Source organism: Oreochromis niloticus, linkage group LG4 (genome assembly GCF_001858045.2).
Source record: "Oreochromis niloticus isolate F11D_XX linkage group LG4, O_niloticus_UMD_NMBU, whole genome shotgun sequence".
Lineage (NCBI taxonomy): Eukaryota > Metazoa > Chordata > Actinopteri > Cichliformes > Cichlidae > Oreochromis > Oreochromis niloticus.
The window spans coordinates 7,446,041-7,467,533 of NC_031969.2; the positions used below are offsets into that span (position 1 = coordinate 7,446,041).

General features: G+C 39.6%; 3 protein-coding genes across 3 annotated transcripts; 1 reads left to right on the top strand and 2 right to left on the bottom strand.

Moving 5' to 3' along the window:
- Positions 1-792: 792 nt before the first annotated feature.
- On the bottom strand, positions 793-3,830 carry tmem205 (transmembrane protein 205). Its single transcript, XM_003443061.5, has 4 exons — positions 3,679-3,830; positions 2,185-2,292; positions 1,933-2,096; positions 793-1,816 (listed from the first exon to the last, which is right to left on the bottom strand). The coding sequence occupies exons 2-4, from the start codon at positions 2,282-2,284 to the stop codon at positions 1,514-1,516; spliced, it is 567 nt and encodes a 188-aa protein (XP_003443109.1). The 5' UTR covers positions 2,285-2,292; positions 3,679-3,830; the 3' UTR covers positions 793-1,513.
- A 2,009-nt stretch (positions 3,831-5,839) lies between these two features.
- On the top strand, positions 5,840-8,618 carry elof1 (elongation factor 1). Its single transcript, XM_003443062.5, has 4 exons — positions 5,840-5,986; positions 7,036-7,158; positions 7,230-7,300; positions 7,734-8,618. The coding sequence occupies exons 2-4, from the start codon at positions 7,043-7,045 to the stop codon at positions 7,796-7,798; spliced, it is 252 nt and encodes an 83-aa protein (XP_003443110.1). The 5' UTR covers positions 5,840-5,986; positions 7,036-7,042; the 3' UTR covers positions 7,799-8,618.
- On the bottom strand, positions 8,444-21,204 carry cnn1b (calponin 1, basic, smooth muscle, b). Its single transcript, XM_003443155.5, has 7 exons — positions 20,870-21,204; positions 13,361-13,482; positions 13,200-13,266; positions 12,137-12,274; positions 11,813-11,929; positions 11,346-11,489; positions 8,444-11,041 (listed from the first exon to the last, which is right to left on the bottom strand). The coding sequence occupies exons 1-7, from the start codon at positions 20,927-20,929 to the stop codon at positions 10,796-10,798; spliced, it is 894 nt and encodes a 297-aa protein (XP_003443203.1). The 5' UTR covers positions 20,930-21,204; the 3' UTR covers positions 8,444-10,795.
- Between the last annotated feature and the right edge of the window lie 289 nt (positions 21,205-21,493).

Here is a 21,493-nt window from a genome sequence, read left to right on the forward strand (position 1 = left end):
ATATTCTCTGTGTCCACCTTTTTTCCTTATACAAAGAATTCTTGTACCATTATACAGTTTTTGAGGTGATCACTAACAGCTCTGTAACTGCATGAGAAATATTGAAGAGATGAGTGGATAAATTTGTTCCCTGGTTGGAAAAAGTTTATTTCCTGATTCCACTGCAGCAGATAACCTGATGGGCAGGTAAAGCTCTTACACTCTTCTAAAGGGTGGCATGTGTAGCTGCGCTGTTTCCTCAAGACTCTTCGACTAACTTCCTTGTTTATTTTGTGACGTGACTGCATGGCACATCAGTGTTTTAGTAAGATAAAACTGTTTGTTCAAAAGCAATTCTGCCAGTTTATACAATCCTGTTTTCATTGGGTTGGAAGAAAACATTAAAAACCTGATCACAGCCTTAAAAGGACCAACATTAATTGCATTGGGGAAAAGGTAATTCATTTACTTTCAGCCTCTAGCCTATGCTTTTTTTATTGAAATGATTTCACTACAGTCCATTAGTGCTCATATTCTAATAGCAACGGTGCCTCACTTATCCTGTAGTTGGCCAGCAAAGCTCTGTTCCCCGCATCCAAGGCTGCTCTCCTCAAAACCTGACATGCGTCACCGAGAATTTAATTAAAACCTGCTTATTCCAAAAGCAGGCGCTGTCTGTTTGGCCTGGCTTTATTCATCCACAAGGATTACAGGACCACTTCTTTCTAAACCAATTCTTTGAAACAAGCGTTTGCTTTTAAAGCTCGTATCACTAGGCCAAACACCAGAAAGACTTTGACATCACTCGGTTGATCCAAATGGAAGAATCAAAACAACACTTTAATCATCCAGTCATAGTGTTCATTAAACAGTGGTGGCAAATTTAAAATGCACTACAAGATCAAGAAAGTCATGGTGCACATGAAATGCAGCATTTATGTTGTGTGCTACGATGGATCTGAAAGCTTTGTTCAAATATCGCCCCCTACTGGGGAGAGACGTGCATTACTTCCATGTCACTTGGTACTTTGCTTTTGCTTTCTGAGAAATAAAACTACATACACAAAAAAAAAAATACGAAAAAAAAAATTAAATTATACAAGATTAAAAAAAAAACATTTTGTAATTAAAAAGGTTAAGAGTGCTTAACTGACAGCAGTGAACAGCACATGATGATTTCTGCATGCTCACTGGAGATAGTTCTTGCACATAAGGACACTTCGGGCAGATAAAGTGATGCAGAATTCTCTGTAATTACATTTGCAAAATGTCACAAATACTGCTATTTATGATTCACACTTCATACTCAACACTGATATGATAGAGAAACAGTTGGCGAGATGACTTTCATAAACTACAGTACTTCCCATCCAAGTCGTATGAGTGTGTGCCCTAACCCTACTGTATCATAAAGTGATAAAAGAACCAACAAATCCTGCACATTTATCAGTGTTCTGAACCAGAAAGACTGTTAGATAACAAAGTACAAAAGTGTGCACGGCGTTTTGGTTCTTTAATAACTAAAACATTGTCTTTAAATGGTGGCTAAATTCAAAGCTGTGTAGACCAAATTAGTCGTGGTGCAGAGGAATCCTATCAGGTTGCAGAGGCTGGACAACCCATGGTAACTGCCAAACTTGCTCCTGTAGGCTTTGTACTTGGGATCCTGCTCTTTGAGCTTGGCGTAAGCCTCTTTCTGGCTGCCCAGGCCGATCTCTTCCCCGAGGTTGTGCTCCTTCTCTACCTCCCTCATCAGGAACATCAGCTCAGTGGTCTCTGGGCCAAACCACTGGGCGTTCAGACCTGCAGTGATCAGCGCCACGAAGAACAGAAGCATCTGCAAGATGAAAAGGGAAAGCTTGCAGCTCGATGATGATTCAATTTAATTTTCTTTTTTCCCCCCCAATCAAAAGTGCTCAGTTTTTTCATTCCTAGCAGCGTGTGATATTTCACCTGTACACTTTCATGCCAGTCCAGCAACTCTCTGGGGTGGTACACAGCATACACAGCCAGGCTGACAAAGTTACTTCCCAGCACACAGTAGAAGTACACCGGGAAAAGCTTACTCTGCACCAGGCCGAAGGTGTGCCGAGTTACCTGCCGAATCAACACAAAGCCTGCAGGCACAGATGTTAAAAACGGTGTCAAAACAGGAACGCGTGCATTTTGTTGAAGCTGTGCCTCGTTGCTCTGTAGTCCACTTACCTGCAATGAAGGAAACCCAGAGCTGCATGCCCCAGGTGAAAGAGAGAACCAGGAGGTGCAACACTTTGACAAAATCTGTTGGCTCCCCCTCCGTCACCATGGTGTCACCTTTCAAAAAAGACAAGACATGCTGTGAGAGACAGTCCAGCCAAGGTGTTTGTTTTTCAGGTTTTATGAGTGAAATTCTAGTATTTTAACCGTCTGCTACTCAGTGCTAAAGATAACATAACACTCCACCCTTGTTCAAATGAGGTCCTGGCAACAAAAAACTAACACAGTGTTGGGAAAATCGCAAAGACTTAATTTTTTTTCCTTCTGATTTTATTAAAATTTATATTAAAAAAAAAAAAAAATGTATTAGAGCCTTTCGCTGTGCTACAAACCAAGTTTGCATTTGACTGAGATAATAAAACAGAAAAGACACAATTCCAATAACATAAATCTAAAGTCTTATTTAGGATTTCTGCTGTATGAAAGCAGTCACAGACGCATGCTCATATGATAGGTCCCATATATGATCACAAATGTAGACGCAGCTTATGGAAATCAATATACAGTGTTCCACAGCCAGAGTGTTTTACAGGCAAATCTCTTGCAGTACTGTGCAAAAATGTTGCATCACCCCTACTTTCTTTACATGTTGCTTGGAAAATGGGAAATGGGTGCAGTGCTTTATTGAAACATGGAAATCATTAAAGAAATAATGCAAAAACAGAGTCTGTACAATTCTAACAAGCTTGAATGTCAATATTTTATTCTTCAAAACAGTCTGAATTCTCTTGTCATTTCTTTAAGTAGTCTTCAGGAATAGTTTTCCAGACTTCTCCAAGGACATTCACAGCTCCTCTGTGGATATTGGCTGTCTTTTGTACTGTTCTTTGTCAAGATAATCCCTCACTGCTTCAATAATACTGAGCAACAGTTTCTGGAGAACTATTGCTCAAGACCATTTAAAATAAATAAATATTCTAAGAAAGTATGACTCATTGAAAGCGAATGTATAAACGTACAACTGGGCGTCGCATTCATTTTATAATATATTGTTAGGTTTTCTTCTTTTGAGCTATAGAGTCCAAGGTTCTGGAGGAGTCCAAATATTCATCCGTGATAATAAAATGGCGACAGAGAGATAAATGTGTCATTTCAGGGTGGTTCTCCAATATGCAGCAGCCCTGATAAAGTCCACAGATTAAGATATGGCAGGAGAGGCAGAGCAGGAAAAATACATATCAGAGTATACTGACAAATGAGCAGCCCGAATGCAAAAATTCCTTAAAAGACGTCGATAAAAAACACAACACGGCAGAGAAGCAGGCAGCATGTCCTCCGATAACAGCAGGCAAAAGTCTAACGTTATGTCAAGCTAGCCAGGTTTAGCCTCGGAGCTAACAAACAGTTGCATAAGTTTTATATCAGCGGCGGTGCTGGCTTCGTTTTGGACCTCACTGTGACAGGTACAAGCGCTTACTACTTGTTACACAAACCTGCACTTACCTGTTTTCCTTTCCTCTGCGTTATTCCGAATGAAAAGGACCAACTAATAATGTCAATGGACTCTAAGTTTCAGCGGGTCATCAGACACTTCCTCTGTCTACTTATCTTGCCTACAGGCCCCGCCCCTCCACAGAAGACGAGCCAATGGTAGTCTATGAAAATGAACATTTTATGATATGCGTGTTTATCATTGGTTCCCCTGTGATGTTTACATTCAGGGCCCCTCCCCTGTACTTACTTACCCGCCACACAAGCGTGCCCTGCAGATGTTGGGAGGATGATTGGACCAGCGTACGCTGCAGGTTTTTGGTTGGCTCAAAAAACGTCAGTTTAAAAATAAATGTAGCAGTTACTGAACTTGCACTACAATATAGATGTATCAGTTGTGTTTTATATATTTTTGAATTGACTGATTTATTTATTTATTCATAGAATAATTATTAAAGGCCATCGTGGATTGAAGATTTACTATCTGATGTGTACAGTGCGTGTATAATCATTCTTTTGCAACTTTGGAAGCTAGAAATAACAGAATCTTCCTTTTACAGTTCACATATCAAAATTATAGTGGACGAAATATACTTTATGCACTGATGTATGGATCAATATGATAAGTAGGTTATGATAACAGAGAAGATGTTGACTTTCTGTTTTGTTCTTTCTCTAAAATTGAATAGTAATTTATGCAGCTTGATTGAGTGGGTGTTTGAGGGTGTGTGTTCCCCAGTTTTCTGTGTAACACTATTAGGGCTATTATGTTGGACGATTTGTGAAGCAGTTTGATCTGAGAGTTTGTCCTTTGAGACCTAATGCTTGAAAACGTTGCACCTTAAATAATTTTTAAACGAATTTGAGACAGGAAGGTAAATATTTGATAACGATAATCAGTTATTTCCACAGAAGACAAGCGATTTTATACAGGGAAAGGATTTACTGTCAGTTTGGACACAAGCTTTGCTGTGGCTCATACAGAATTTAATGATTATGCACTCTTTAGTAACCACTTACCTCTAATTTATTAGTGATATGGTCAGGCGTTATTAAAACTTCTTACGTATTTTCACATATTCTTTGCAGTAGTGTTCAACACCCTTTGGAGGATGTAATGTGTAATGTTTACTCAGAGTACATTTCGATTAGAGTGCTTTCATGAGTACTGGAGTGCTTTTTACTAGAGTATATTTTAAATGAAGTAAACCTACTTTTATTAAAGGACACTTTTCAGCAGCAGGAGAGCAGTGTAAAGTAATCTGTAGAAGGTGCTGTGGCATAGGGGGTTAAAATGCATAGAGGAGACGCTGGGTGCAAATCCCAGCAGCGCCACACAGTTAATATCATGTTCTAGGTAAGTGAAAAGTTACTTTACTGATTCATATACGGAACTATATGAAGAAGCCTGTGCATGTAATCTACTGTAGTCTACATATGTGATGTCAAACTCATTTTACCGCATGGGTCGCATACGGCCCACTATCATCTCGACCAATGAAACTCCTCTTTCTATTACAAAAGCTTTAATCACGGGGATATCCTAATATCAGAAAAAGAAGTGCAATTTAGACATTTTTCTACATGACGGAGAAATTGCTGTAGTTGATTCTGTTCATCTGTAGGTAGCGTTTTAAGTGGGAAAAACGTTTCCTAACTCATCCAAGTGACTTCTTCAGCCTCGGCTGACTGAAGGTTTCCCTCAACCCTATAAACAGTAGTGATTGAAAGTGATTGAAAGAAATCTGCGAGCATGATTGTAGTTGGGATTAAACTGCAAACAAAAATCTGCTAATTTCTTATAGCCTAGGTGGTCCTTTGTAAAACTGAAAGTATTTCTAATTCATGTAAAATGTCATTTTTATACTGTGGACCCAACATTTCTAGAGTAGATTAAATAATAATAATAATAATAATAATGAACAACTTTTCTGCCATTTAAGTATTGATCTATTATTTAATTACGTTGGTGTGGTTTTAATAGTCACGGTGGGGTGTCTTTATCAGGAAGGAAAGCTGTAAAATTTACGAAAATACAGGTACAAGTCCAAAATTTCAGCCCTCCTTCACATTTTACAAAGCACTCCAGAGTCCTTTGTTGGCCCGGTTGTTGAGTCCGGGGCTTACGTTTGACGTCCCTAATCTACAGTATCAGCTTGTTTATCAATCTGGAGGCAGATCCACTATTGGACCCTCAGAAGACAGCCAATCAAAAGCCTGACTTAACTCCCACCTAACCAATTAGAAGCGTTCTCAGTGAGACGCTGCATCTGTACCAAGTTGAAGAGCGGAGCATCCTCTGCCGAAAGACATCTCGTTGGTAAGACAACCGTCACGTTGGCGCTCAAATGTCAAAAGCAGAGTGCAGAGAAGCGCACTTCGTGTTTGCCGATTACCTTCTAGGTTGTTTCGGAAGGCAACTTTTGTGTCAGTTAGAATCCTCATACACGATAGCAGCATGTTAGCGCGTTAGCTGCTAACATATAGCGGTAGCTTTTTGGCGTTTATAGAGCGAGCATCTCCGCATCCCGTCTGTTATTATTTTAGCTCTTTGGAGGAGTGTCCACACCTCGAAGCTATGACTATAATTAAACACATTTCAGGTTTTGTTTACACAAGGGCAACAGCGTTGGTTATCGTTTCTAAAATATTTTAAGTAACCCACATCTCGCGGCAGTCATTGTTTTGGAAAATAAACTTTTACTGATAAGCAGCTGCGTGCTGGGATTGTCTGCTGTGTTAACAGTAAGCTATGTGAGTGATGGGTTAGAGCCGTCTCTGTTTAGTAGAATATGTGAAAGATTCATGTGGTGTTGAAATAATCGGAAAAACGAGTTTCCTGTGGGGAAATTTTAAACGAATGTACACGCAGGCCGAGCAAACAACTTGGAAAGTCGGAGAAATTTTAGTCCAAGACTTTCTCTAAAAAAATAATCTATAGCGGACGAAAGTAAATAATTGATTGCAATTTTAATCAACATTTCAAGTTCGTATTTTGTATTATGGTTTTTGCTAATCTTAGCTGCACATATAGGATAGTAAATAATAGTTGCTGTCTACTTATACTAGTCAGAAAAGTTGTTTAATAACAGCCATACTTGCAACAATTCAGATAAAGTGTTTTTATACTGTGTGATTATGTTGAATATAAAAAGACACCAAGCAATAAAATCGTATGAGATCAATGTAAAGGCGCATAAACACAACTTTAAACTCCATGTGAGTGCAAGACACCAGTGCAGTGACTAGTCAGATAACATGGATCACATAAGTTAGGCAGCACACACAGATACATGTCTAAGAAAATCTTCTAAACGACATGGGATGTGAAAGCGTAATGGAAACACTGGTGTTTTGTTTTCTCTGTAGAGATATAATGGGCCGCAGAAAGTCGAAAAGAAAGCCACCTCCCAAGAAGAAAATGACAGGGAACCTGGACACCCAGTTCACTTGCCCTTTTTGCAATCACGAGAAATCCTGCGATGTCAAAATGTAAGTATCGCTCCAAATTCTTGAAACATTCATGCATCGGGGACATCTTGCCTAAAGTAACTGTTTCCTAGGGAACGAACCCGGAACACAGGAATTATATCCTGCAGCGTTTGCTTGGAGGAGTTTCAGACTCCCATAACATGTATCCTTTTAATCAACAAAAGATGCTGCCTGCTGCCAGGGATGTTGGATTTTGCTTTTTATTTAGAAGTATATTTAAAAAAGTATTAACTCTCCGAGGTCTAAGTTATCAGAGGTGGTTACTCGACCCCAACTTTATATTTTGGGAAAAGAGAAAACATACTTTTTTTTTTTTTAACTAATCACTTGAATGATTACTTTGTTCTCTGGTTGCCATGACAAGTGAGTGAGTTAGGGTTGGGTTTGTCTGTGATGATGACTTAGACCTCAGAAGGTTAAATCCACTCTGCACTTGAATACAGTTCTTGATACACATGCACATTAAGCACTTTCATTTATTAAAGTAATACATTTAAGGATGGATCAACTTTGATGCAGCATGTGTGTGTTGAATTTTTGAGCACTTGGTTTGGTTCTTAACCTTTTCTCAATAGATCTGTCCGAGCCGGTGGACGTCTACAGCGATTGGATCGATGCCTGTGAAGCAGCCAACCAGTAGCATTCCTAACTGACCTTCTGACCTCACTTTCTGCTTCTTGAAGTAATTCCTGTTGAGCTAGCACAATGTAGCAAACATTTTGTCTTTCTCTTGAGTCACCTGGTGTTCTTAGTTTCTTTTAGGTTTGTTTTTTCTTGCCGATTATGACACGTTACTCTGGCTGGGCCAGAGTGTGGCCATGTTCTTCTGACAGTAACATGTAGCTATAAAAACATCAATGTAAATGTTTTCATATCTTATGTTAGTGAACTATTGTAGGACTTAACCTTCCCTTCTTTTGGACCAAACTGTTATATAATAGTTGAAAATGTAACCTATGAAATATTTCTTTAAATATCTTCTCTTAGATCGTTTCAAAGATTTTTTTTAGCATCTAGATGTTGACATATTTAGTTTCTGGTGACACAATCATAAAATAACTTTTGTCACATGTAGATTTTGTTTATTTTTTCAAACTGTGTCACTATTGCACTGAAAACTTTTTTTTCCCCCTTTTGGACCAATTTATATTTTTAATGCTAGATTTTCCTTAAAAAAACACAAACAGACAAAAACAAAATCACTTCATGTATCTCTCGTACACTACTTTGATGTATTTGTGTACTTCAAGTTGCTGACAGTAGTAAGAAAATAAAGTCACGAAAATGCTTTGTGTGTTTTTATTGCACAAATGTTTATGAATGTTTCATGTTTAGTGAAAAGCATATTGATAAAGAAACCAAGAGCCAGCATATCAGGGTGAAATGTTAATGAATCTGTACTTGTCAGTGCCAGTTTAGATATCAGCGGGTTAGTGATGATGAAAAATTAATACGCTGTTAAAAAAAAAAAAAAAAAAAAAAAAGACAAAAAACCCCACTACATTCTTGGCTGGATTGTAAAGCTTGTACAACACTAGATGGCACACCTCTACAACTTATAAATCATGGAAGCTTTTGAATGATGGGGAGCTGAGAGGAGAAAAAGCATGCACCACTTTCTGTAACCCAAAGCCAGTCTGAAAGCCAGACAGCTGAAAGTAGCGAACAGTTTGAAATTGAGCTCAAATGGGATTTAAATGTTCTCAGGTTATTTCGCCCCAACAATCTCCAGCACGTAATGCTGCCAGATCGAACAGTTCGACTGAACCTGAAGGTCACTTCCTCTTTCATGCGGTTTTTGAATGCATTAATGGTTAATGGGAAGAGTACATACAATAGCTAACTTAACTTATTAAAGGCACGCCCATCTTTGATGATTAGGCTCTTCATCACATGAAGAGGTGATGGCTGTGCTATCCACCTGCTAAAGTATTTATTTATTAAAATAACAGTCTTGTTGCTTATACAAACTGTGCTGTGTGTGTAGACTGTGTTTCGTTGGGACAGCAGGCCTAGTTTGCAGCAGTCGTTTTGACATAAAAATAGTAGGGTAGCAGGCCTAGCCAACAGTTCTGTCCAAACTGATGTCAGTGAGGTTATCTAGAGACCATATTCTTCCTTTTTTATGCATTTCCATCACATGTATGATTTTATTTAAACTGGGATTAAAAAGTCTTTAAAATTCTCAAATTTAAGCAAGAAATTTAACTTGCTTATACAAGCAGACACCCTGTGCACATATCATGAACCCTGTGATAGGCAGTGGGACCTCTAGCTTTACAAATAACGTTACATTCAAGACATTCGGTGGGTTAAACAGTATGTTGCAAAATCTTTAAAAATTCTGCATATTTGTCATGACTCACATAAGGACATATCTGCAAGCGCATGGGTCTGCTTTGCTGTTGCTTTTCACAGCCAGTGGTGAACAAAAAATAAATAATACTTCATTATAGGTCCTGCTTATGAAAAATATCCCCCTATGTGTGTGTGGTAAACTGTATCTGTGTTTTATTCTTTAAGTATAGTTAATAAATATATGAAGTAAAAAGGAAAACACTATCTGGACTGTACAGCAGGAGTGTCATCAAATGGAAAATATTTAAATTTAGGTGCTCGAATGTGTAACGAATTGTTCGGGCATCATTCCACCACTGGTGGCGTGTGGCCAGGTAGAAGTGCAACAGTAAAGCCAAAGTTCCCAAAAGTCGAAATATTACAAGACTATTTTTTTGGAGTACAAAAACAACTGGTGACCAAGTACCAAACTTCAATCTGGATACCACCACACCTGCACGTACTCCTTTATAAAAACCAGTGCACGGTGTCTCTCAGAACCTTATTTAAAAAAAGACTTTCTCAGTAAACAAACTCTGAAACGCTCCACAACAAGCCCTGTAAATGAGCCCTGCAAAAATGGCACAATGGGTAATTTAGCAGACTTAACATGACTATTTGTTAGCGCAGGTGCTCGCGGTGAAAAAAAGCAATGTCCACACAAAAGCTGCGCATCGCGATCAGTCTGTGGACCCGGAGCTTGCATGTCATCCAAAGGAGTGGTATCCTGGAGCCTGCAGAGCTCTTAATGTGGACGTGTTCGAACTGGGTCGAAGTTCAATAGCACCAACTTGTTTCCCCTCCAGGAACTTTGCATATTTTGCTTCATTATGTTCAAACTGGACTGGTTACACGGGTAACAAAAAAAAAAAAAAAAAAAAAAAAAATTCTAAATTATGATGCAAGTATAAAAAGCTTTAGGAAAAAAAACTATAAATAGCAAAAAGATCAAAAAGTCTCCGCTTCAGAGTGTGGTTATTTTTAGCTGTAACAATAACATTATGAACTAGAGCGACTGAACTTGGCCACCACATTTTTTTTTGTGACAGAAGGTCAGTGTAAACACATTTTTTCTCTTTTACTCACGGAAAGCCAAACAATAAGCTGAAGAGTCAAAAACTTGTTTATAAAAGACGGGAAATGAAGCCGACAATGACGTCAATCGATCTGGAAGGTCTGATCGTCGCAAGGACAGTCGCGGCTGGCTGTCTAAAGTAAAAGCAAAAAAAGAAAGGGGGTGGGGGGTTGGGGGTGAGTGAGACGGAGGTGGGGAGGGTGCTGCTGTCCATGGTTTTTCCCCTTAGTCAGAGTACTGGTTGTAGCCATCAAACTCCACCTCGCTCCCGTTGTTGCAGTTGGCCTCAGTGGGGTTGATGCAGTACTTGTTGTCGTAGACTTGGCGGGGCAGGCCGTAAGTGGTCATGCCCTGTTGAGAGGCCCCTTTGTTGGTGCCCATCTGCAGAGAGATGGTGGTGGTGTCACAGTCCTCCAGCTTCAGGTTCTTGTCAAAAATATGCCTCCTGGTTCCTGGAGCCGTCATACCAGACTGTAGCAGAGAAAAGCAAGATGGAGGGCGCAGCAGTGTAAATACACTATACTGTTGCATTCAGGACAGAGATGTGTTAACAAATCCAAAGAATCCACCAAAACTAATGAAGTGATCTGAGCAAGTGTATATATTTTGCGTAATAACATTTTATATCTTTGATGCAACAATAAAAGGGATTTTGTTCATTTCAAGATACATTTTAAAAAGGGTATTACATACTAACCATGCTAGAGCTATATCGTTAATAAACTGTGTAGTGAACAAGCGTTACTTTAGTCTAAAATGATACATCTCTTCTCACCTGGCTGGCTCCCTTGTTGGTGCCCATCTGTAGGCTGATAGTAGATTGGTCAGGGTTGTCCATGCCTATTTTGGCATCATACAAATGGCGTCGTGTCCCGTAAGAGGTCATGCCCTTTTGACTGGCAAACTGGTTAGTGCCCATCTAAATACAGAGCAAAACGACAGGATTTACATGACATGCAATGTAGTTATCACCGTTATTCCTTGGAGTGTCTCCAAAAACGTCACACTTTAGGATCACATATGAGGTGTGGTTATTGAACTGTCCATTCATTCATGCATTGTTCCTTTTTTATTGTTAAAAAGTTGAGAAGACTGTTTGGGGAATATTCATTCACCAAGAATCCAGCAGGGGGCACAATAACAACACACTGAGAACAGGCTTGGCCAGCAGAACAACGCTGCACCATGACAGCTTGGCCATAAAACAGTACATTACACGTTTAGCCCTTTTGCCACTCTGACCTGCAGGCCTATGACGTTACGTCCCTCCCTGAGCTTCTCGGGAGCGAAGCGCCGCTGCTGTTTCTCTGCGTACTTCACCCCTATATCGTACTTTGAGTGGAAACCTTTGGACTTGGCCTGAGAGACAGAAGTGGTGGGGACAGAAAGGAAAAATGGTGGTAATAAGAATGCACTCTTCATACCCACATTGCTTTTATTAGATCCATGCTGTTGCCATGGAAATCTAAGCAAAAAAAAGTATCAAGATCAAATAATAATGTGCAGCCAGTGGTGATTTCAGCGAGATGCCGACATATGTGAATGTGTGTGCACCGCCGCCCTCACCATTCCAGCCAGAGCGATGAGTGTGCACTGGACCTGAGTGTGGTTGACATTCTCAAACAGATCGTTGGCCTCAAAGATGTCGTGTGGCTTCAGGCCGTACTCCGTGATGGCACGGACGAAATTCCCTATGTTTTCCAACTGAGAGAAAGAGCAAGAATACAGACTGGAATAAGATCTTTTGGGCATTTATACATGCCTGGATATATTGGCAGAACAATGGTACTGGCCAGTCTGGCCCTGCTGACAGCTGTCAACCTATTTGCTATCGGCAAATAGTGACATTCAGCAAAAGGCAGAATGTCCAAAAATAATGTAATAAAAGATCTGAAAGGTCCTTTAAAATTTTTTTTTAAAACTAGATTTCTTTGTTTCCCTGGTACAAAAGATGGGATCAATACAAACAAACAAAATAAACAATTAAATTATCTATCAGCATATCAGCCAAATTATTATTATTTTAAACTCTTATGTTACCGGCCCAGAATTTCATAAGCAATGCATGCCTTTTACAAACTGTCTGAGTAGATCCTGTGTTTTTCTTCCTAGAATAAAACCTTGCATAGCAACAGAAAAAAAATCTGTGACGGTTGCCATCTTGTAACACAAGAAGCTCTGCAGTTTCGGAAATGATCTTATTCGCCTTTTTTTGTGATCTCATGTCGGAACTGAGGCTACAGCTCGTGGGCAGTCAGCTTACCTTGGCACCAGAGCCAAGTATTAAGATTCAAGCTCAATAACTTTTGCTAAATATTGACTCTCTCGATTTGCGCCCATGCCCTTGGAGAGTGCGACTGTGTGACGGTCTGTGTGCATGTACGGCAGTGTCAATATCACAGCGAGAACTTTCTGAAAGGCGTTTTAATCAACGCTTAAGAGCTCTGTTTGCTTTTTCCTGGTCCAATACTAGGCTAATAAAAGCTGCGCTAAGATGAGCCTCATTTGATATGGAAGCTACTTTATGGAAGGTAAATAAAAGTCTTTGTTGTCAGTGCCAGTGCGGGAGGCAAACCAAGTTCCACTCTGTGTGGAAAACAGCCCTGAGTTTTGAGAGCTGGAGCATTACCTGGTGCCAGTTTTGACTGGAGTGGTTGATCTTTTTCACAGAGCCCGGCTGGAGAACATTTATGAGCCTACAAAAAGACAGAGAGAGAGAGAGAATTTAAGCAAATTCCTTCTTTAAAAAAGAAAAAAATTTTTTTTAAAAAAGGTGGTCCATCCACTCACTCGCACAACAGTACTCCATCTTTCAGGCTATCCATGAAGCTGTCCCCGATCCTTTTGCCAGTCACATCTTCAATCCACAGTCTCAGCTCCTCTTCTTTATGTGGGTCATATTTTCCTGCAAGCTGAGAGGCAGAACAGAGCAGAGATGATCGGTCAAACATGATATGAATTTAGATTTTTTCTGGTTTTGTTGATTCAAAACAGTAAGACATTAAAAAATTAAATAAATAAATAAATAAATAAATAAATAAATAAATATATATATATATATATATATATATATATATATATATATATATATATATATATATATATATATATATATATATATATATATATGACAGCTGACCCTTTTATGGGCCCTGTAGAAGAACAAAGAGGCATTAATGTGTGTCCACAGTGAAATAATATCCAGTGGATCATATATACATTAAACATTTATATTGTATTTAGTGCGTATTAGACTGTGCCTGCTCTGACCAGAACAATGTAACTGTGTACAAGCTGTAAATATTCATCTAAGACAATGTTCTCCAGGCACGCTGAGACGGTGCAAGGACATGGGTATTAGAAGCCTCCGTTTAGTCTGGGGACCTAGTTAAAACAAGGTCCAGTTTCAATCTCACCCAGGAGCAAAACTGTAAAACATCCAAACAAAATACAAAAAAAAAAACAAAAAAAAAAAAACAAAAAAACAGAGCAAAATAAAGAAAGGCCACTTTACAAGTGATACCATTTGAAATTATGCAGCGCTAGAAGGGCTTAATTATATTTCCTCATTCAGGGGGTCACGCTGGGGGTTACTGCATAGGGTCTGCTGTGCAGCATAGTTTTTTTTTTTCCCCCCCATCAGGTTTCTACTTCATCTGCTGGGCAACTTCTCTCCTCAAGAGACTGCCAACTGATACATAGTGTTCAGAAAAATGTTATACAACTCACAACAAATTTTTACTTTTTGTCAACTGATTAAGATTATCGTAGACTAAAGCTAATGATATTTAGTCGACTAAAACTAAAAGAATTTAGAAGCCTAAATTATGACTCAAAGAATTTAACCGTTTAGTCAAAAGACTGACTAAAACTAAATCAAAACTGACACTGGTCGAGTCCCCCATTAACACAAAGAAGCCTTGATGTATACAAATCTATGGGAAAATGGTGGTTGGGTTTCCTTGACTTATGACCTCCATAAACACTTTTTCAATGAGTTTATGGTTCCAATTGCTTGTTTCCAAGTCTTATGGAACATATAGTGAAGTCCAAATATTGTTAGAAAGGGTGATAAAGCAGGTCACACTTAAAGGCCTCCTTTGTGACTGGCAAGTTGCTGTGATGTGTGTGTTGTGTGTTTGAGAAATCAAAAGTTACTGCACAATCAGAACCAAAATACCAATATGGCAATGACCAAAATACTCAGACTGTAAGATGAGACTTCAACCAGTGCAGACGTCACAGCGGCACAAGTTTGTCTTTTATGTACACTCAACTCTAGATGATCTTATAATACATTTTATTTGATATTTTCTAGTCGTTAAATTTGAGAAATCTTCAGTAAACTGCATGTGCCACTCAATTATTCATATATTTGTGTCTCCATGTAGACGTGTGGAGAGACAGAAATGTGTAAAAGTCTCAAGTCACCCCTCATGTCTTTATATTAAATGGGTGCTGCAGTTTATTGAAGCATGCAAACATAAAGGAAAATGCTGTATATATGGTAACGTTTGTACAATTGTAACAAGCTTGAAAGTCAACTTTTGGTATGACCACCATTCTTCAATATAGCCTGATCGCTCTTAGGCAGCTTTCTATAATTTCTTTAAGTAGGCTTCAGGAATAGTTCCCCAGGCTTCTTGAAGGACATTTAAAGCTCTTTTTTGATGTTAGCTGCCTTTTGTTCCATTCTCTGTCAAATTGATCCCACATTGCTTCAATAATGTTGACATCCCGGCTCTTGGGAGGCGAGTGCATAAGTGATAAAGTTCTATTGTGTGTGTGTGTGTGTATGCTTTTACTGCATTCGCAGTGTCTTTGGGAGCGTTGTCATGCAGAAAAATGACGCTGTTGCCAATCAGATACTTGCCATATGGTACTGAAAGGATCAAACTTGACAGTATTTTTTTCAGCGTTCATAATTCCATCATTTTTGACAAGATCACAGCACTAGCTGAAATGTGGCCCTAACCTCCACCATGTTTTGCAGATATACCCGCCCACTGTTATACCCCTCTCCTGACCTTCTCAATACATATTGAGATGATCTGAACCAAAAGTTTCAAATGCAGATTTATCGCTCCATCAGACTGGCTTCCACTGATTTTATTGTATAATGTGACAGCCCAGCCTTTTCTTCCCGTTTCGGTTCTTTAAGAATGGCTACTTCTCAGCCAGCCTTCCACTGACACCTTTTCTGATGAGATGGATCAAAAGGACCAGATACATCTCTCAGGTTCTGAGTCAGATCTTTGCTGGATTTCTTCCCCAGTTTCTTGATGTTCCTAATGACTTTTAGATAAAATTTATCTGCTGAAGATGGGTTTTGGGGTTCTTTTTGTTTTCTTTTTAAGACCCGACACTTTCTTTTGTTTACTTGTCCCTCCTTTTAAGGACACTGGCCGAGCTTGCTATATTTTCAGCTAATAGCTTTTTGGGAATCATCTTGTTGGTGCAAAAATACAATTTTATTCCCCTCAAACTTTTATATTTGGCAAATTTTATTTTATCATTCATAAAAAAAACCCCCCACAAACAAATTATATGTTTCTTTGACAGGCTGCTAGTAACAAAAGATACAATTTAAAATTGGTTCTTTTGGAAGTTGTCTGTTATGTGTCGACACAAGACTTTTTTTTTTTATGCTTGATGATTCAGAGGTCAGCGTTAAGTGACTTAACAAACAAACAAAAAACATTCCTTTGAAAATATTCAGTCCCGTTCTTGTACCTGACTAAGTATAAAAAAACAAAAACAAAGAAACACTCTGAAGAACTTAAAAACTATTCCTCAGGACCTCTTTTTAAAAAAAATGGCAACAAAGTCAGGCTCCTGGGAGGTAAAATGTAAAGAAATGATGAGTGGCTAAAGAGTTTTGCGCATTACTGTATGAGATGATTATTTAAGTGCACTAATTGAAAACTGGCCTCTCTGTTTTATCTCAAGGTGGACCGCCTTCCTAAAGATTAATCAGGAAACTATGTATAATTTACACATATGTATAATAAAGTGTTCTACTTTCAACTATCAGTAAGAATAATAAGGATACTGTATGTGAGAAAACGGTAGGAGAATAGTAGACTCTGTAATCTAAAATACAACATTCAAATCCTTAAATACGTGAATGGCAGCTTCTTTCATGCCTCAGTTTCTCACAGAGGATGACGCTCCATATCTGAAAGTCTTACTATATACTGAAAAATACTCTAAGCTGAGGTACATAAAGAGAACAGGAAGAAAAATGAGATGTGGACATTTCTGCATGCAGAAACACACGGGCCTCTCCCTCTCTCTCTCCATGCATTTCCTTATTGGCACAAACACACTGCCCTAATACTTTGAATTCTGGCATGGGGGTTTAAGGCTGCCCCCCCACCCCTTCACTGCACGCACACGCACACACGTTCTCGGCCCCTATTCCTGAATGTTCTGCAGATAAGTCTTCACAGTCTGGGATCAGCAGCCAACACAAACAAGTATTTCAAAGCAGCAGGGGATAGCGTGGACTCCAGTCCATCACACCAAACTTGGGAGAAACAGCTTTTCCTAAACACTCCTCCCTCTGCCTGTCTCGCTCTGTGTATTCGATTGGCTGAGCTCATATTTCTCCCTCACAATCTCTCTCCTTCTTCTTCTCTCCCTTTGGGTTTTCCAGAATCTGCCCTTTTACAGTGAGTTGACTATTCAGGCACCCAATGTCCGATAAAGGCACACCAAGTCAACAGGTCCCCCTTCCAGTCGGGGGGAGTTTGATTTAATTGTGTTGCGTCTTTTGATTACCACTGCCACAATAAAAGCTATTTTAGGCATGAAACACACACCGATAGAAAAGGCAAACAGAACAAAAAATGATCTGACTGTATACTGACGGATGTTATCGAGAGCATGTAACACTTGTAATTCCACCATGAGTGGTAATTACAATAAATAAATAAATTAAAAGAATCAGTAACTGTAAGATTGTAGCAAAAGCTATCAGAATGTTATGCTAGCTGTCTTAGCTTAGCCAGCATTAGCTAAAAGTAGCCCCATGTGTGGCTGATCATACCAGACCAAGTAAGGCTGTGGCAGTAAATCTTCTGACTCCACTGAACTCCAGGTTGGTGCATTTCATTTCTTATGAATAGAACTTTTTATTTGATCTGGTGGTGGGCTCTTTTTAAAGGGTTAAATAGTGTCACATGAAGCTAAAAAAACCAGTACAACCAGTACAAGATTGTCAGCAAAGTGTGTCAGGATGTCACATGAAAAGTCAAATGAATTACTCTGAAGAAAACTCTTAATAATAAATCATCATCCCTGAGGAGACACCCAGTATCAATATATAAAATCAGTGTTGCAGATAACCGAGGTGGAGCCCATGTTTGTCTGCTTTATATACGGTTAGGCAAGTACTACAGTATATTGATTCTAAAACCATGGATTGGCCCTTTCCTGAAGATTTGAAATAAAGGATTAACAAGACATTGTAGGATGATTAATAAATGAGAAGAAAGAAAGCAATAGCCCTCTAATTCTTTTATAGTCATATTAATTTAGATTTTTGAACAATAAACTTAAAAGGGAAAATAAGAAAAAGCCCCCAGTAACCCCAACATTTTCATAGGGATCAATAAGCCCAAGAGGTTTAGCAATTGCTGGCTTCATCTCCATTGATGTATTGTGTGCTTGAGATTTATCACTTCGTTTTATGAGTGAAATGCCTGCTAATTTTGTGTTTTCTTGAGATGTTTTGTACTTCAAATAAATATATATTCAATAAGCTTAGAGCTTACAGCCAATTTTATTTAAGGAATCATACTGTGCAGCTACAGCATGGATTTATTAAGAAAACACATTTAATGGGATTTTGAAATATTAACCTTACACTCAAAGATCAAACTGATAGCCTGCCTTAAAGCACAACTTGTCCAAAAAAACCTAGACTGCCCTGCACAGTATAGTGGTGAGTTCAAAAACAAGTGTAACAATAGGAAAGAGTAACGAAGTGCCAGTAAGCTGACGCAGCCATGCCACACACGTCACACACAGCAGTTTGCAGAAGGAAGAACTGCCAGCGTTTGTCACCATAAGCTAACGGTCAGTTCGAACCAAGTAGGGCTGCTGCAGCTAAACTCTGGGTGTACTGACCCGAGCAGTGGACTGTGACAGAGAAAATTAAACAGGCTCACAAGAATGGCTCCAAAGCTTTGCTACACTATCACAGGCCATTTGCTGTAACCGCTGGTGTAAATACGCGAGCTGAGCTGTTAGTGCCTGATATGTGGATTTCCGCCCCTCCCTCATTTATTTGTTTGCATCGAGTCTCCTTGGATTCACTGTGTGAACTACTGGCATGGCCTTGTCTTTGCTATCTATCGCCTATCTGTCTCCTGTCCACCTGTGTTCTATCAGGACAGTGTTTTGTCATTCTTGACTTGGATGTAAACTGTTTAGAGTGAGCACACTTTCTCAGGTTCCAAGTCAGAGCCCAGTCACTCCATAAAAGGCCATCAGATGATGATCATGTACCTGTCAGTCTTTCTGCTGCATCTCTGCCCCTCTCTGATGTCACGCTGCTGGAACGCAGCATCCCGCCATTACCCTCATTTAAGCCCTTAGGCTTAAATGAAAATTTTATATCCCCCAACCCCCAACACACACAGACACACACACACGACCCTACTTCTCAATTTCCACTCACCGTGTGTACGTGATCGGCTTGGAAATGGCACAGTGGTGCCGGTAAAATAGCAGCCTGACTGCTGAAAGGAATGCGGGCTTCACAGAGTGTGCTGCACCTCTGCATGAGACTAAAGCACAGCTGAGAGATGGCACCATTCAGGGAAGAGGCCAGGGCAATGATGATTATAATGATGATGATCTGGGTATTGGAACAGTCACAGGCTGACCTTTCTCATTCTGGCTGTTAGCAGCTGTGACTCATCCAAACATACAGAGTCACTGCTGTCACCGCACAGGCAGAAAATCCCAGTAATTTTATTCACACTCACTAAGTGAACACGGCCTAGCTTCCCCACAACGGTGACAACACAAAAATGCTTGAAAAACAGGATTGTGTATGTTTATCCTTTCCCAGGTACAAACTGATTTAAAGGTGGAATGTGAGTCAACACTTGTGAGGTGATCCGGCCATGTTTTTTTTAATTAAAAAACCCAGCAATAAAATGTGCAATGGCAGAACCCAGATAAGTTCCACCCTGCCAAAATAATGAGAAACTATTTTTTCAAAGTGATATATATTATATTTAATTGTATTAGGCATATTAGCAACAATATTCCACATCCCAAAATAAATACTCTCACTGACCTAATCACTACAATCTTTCAACGCTTACTGAATGTAATACTTCCTGTTAAACTTGTGTCATATGTAATTACGTATATGGAATTGCTTTCCAGTTTGCTCTCTCACATGCACATCCATTTAAGTCTAGGAAAAGGTTCATAAAAGGTGGAGGATGTGAATTTTAATGTAGTATAATTAGTGAGGGGTGCACACTCACTAATGATACACCAAGTTTTTAATGTTGGCGTGTGTGTAGTTTGCATTTATATCCAACTTCTCTGCTCAGTCCCCTTTCTCACTGCACAGAGCAGCTTCAAGCTCAGCCTTTGTAAGATCACACCTTCTTCCATGTTTCAGTCACTTTTTGATTTCTCTGAGGGGAGATCAGCCAAACAACAATAACAGAGCACGTCCTCCACCATGTGCTTCACTCCCGCACACTATAAAGCCCTGACCCTGCATAATCGCACGAATCATTTGGCCACTAAAGCCTGTTTTCTGCTCCAAAACAATCACCTCCTTCACTGTGTGATCTCTTACCAAAAGCCAGGAGTGTGTCACCGCAGCGGTTTTCCCAAGCACACAACCTGAAATTAAACTGGAATGAGATCACAGCACCGATGATACCTTTTTTTCTCACCCTCTCGGTGTAACGTTAAGATACATGTAGGAGTTCCTTTCCAACTGTTTGATGCAGAGCCACAGGCCAACAGCAAGTGTATTTATCCCTACGTCGTTTGCTGCGAGGAGTTTCAACATGCTGGACTATAAAAGCAGCCACCACAAACCCTCTCTTCTGTTTCTTTGTATCACAGTTAGTTTCGTTGGAAAAACTGCCTATTTACAGCAGGCACAGAGAGCTTGTTGCTTACTTTGCTATTATACTGGGTAGATCTACCTGTTACTGACCCTTTGTGGACCTCTGACCCCCACCAGAGGAGCCCATGCTTCACCTACAGCGTCCAAACACACTCTGGATAACTAATATATAAAAAATGAAAACATACCTTACTCTTGACCTCGGCGGAGAGTCCGAAGGCTGGGCCGCTCCTGAAATGTGTTGTCATTCTGTCGGGTTTTCTTTTCTTTTTTTTCTGGGCTATTTACAGTGGAGCTAGGGGGAGAGCTTTAAAAATGGAGAAGCAGGTTAGAGCTCTCTGTCCGAACAAGGCAGGGGAAGCACGCAGAGAAAGTCCCCAACAAATCCGCGGGTATCTTTTTTCCCCCCTTTTCTTTTCTTTTTATTAATAATATTATTATTCGCCCCAGTCGTGCTCGGACCTGCTGGTGGAGGCTTTTGGACAACTTTCCAACACTTTTCCGAATCTTTTTAAAACTCTTCCCATGTGTGTGCTCTTTGATTGGCCGCGAGGTCCGTCCAATCCGGACGCAGCCCCATCACGGAGGGGAGTGATGTCACCGCTCGGGTATTGGATTTAATCAGTGTCACTTTTTCCACCTTCATACCGGTCCGGGATAATTCACACGTGTGTTAATATGCAGTTTGAAGAAGTTATGTCATTGTTCAGATCAATTTCTGTTTTTACTCAAGGTCTTAAAAGGAAATTCATGTAGCAGTAACATTTAATTCAGTAATATGAATAATTAAATATTAAGGACATCTATAGCCT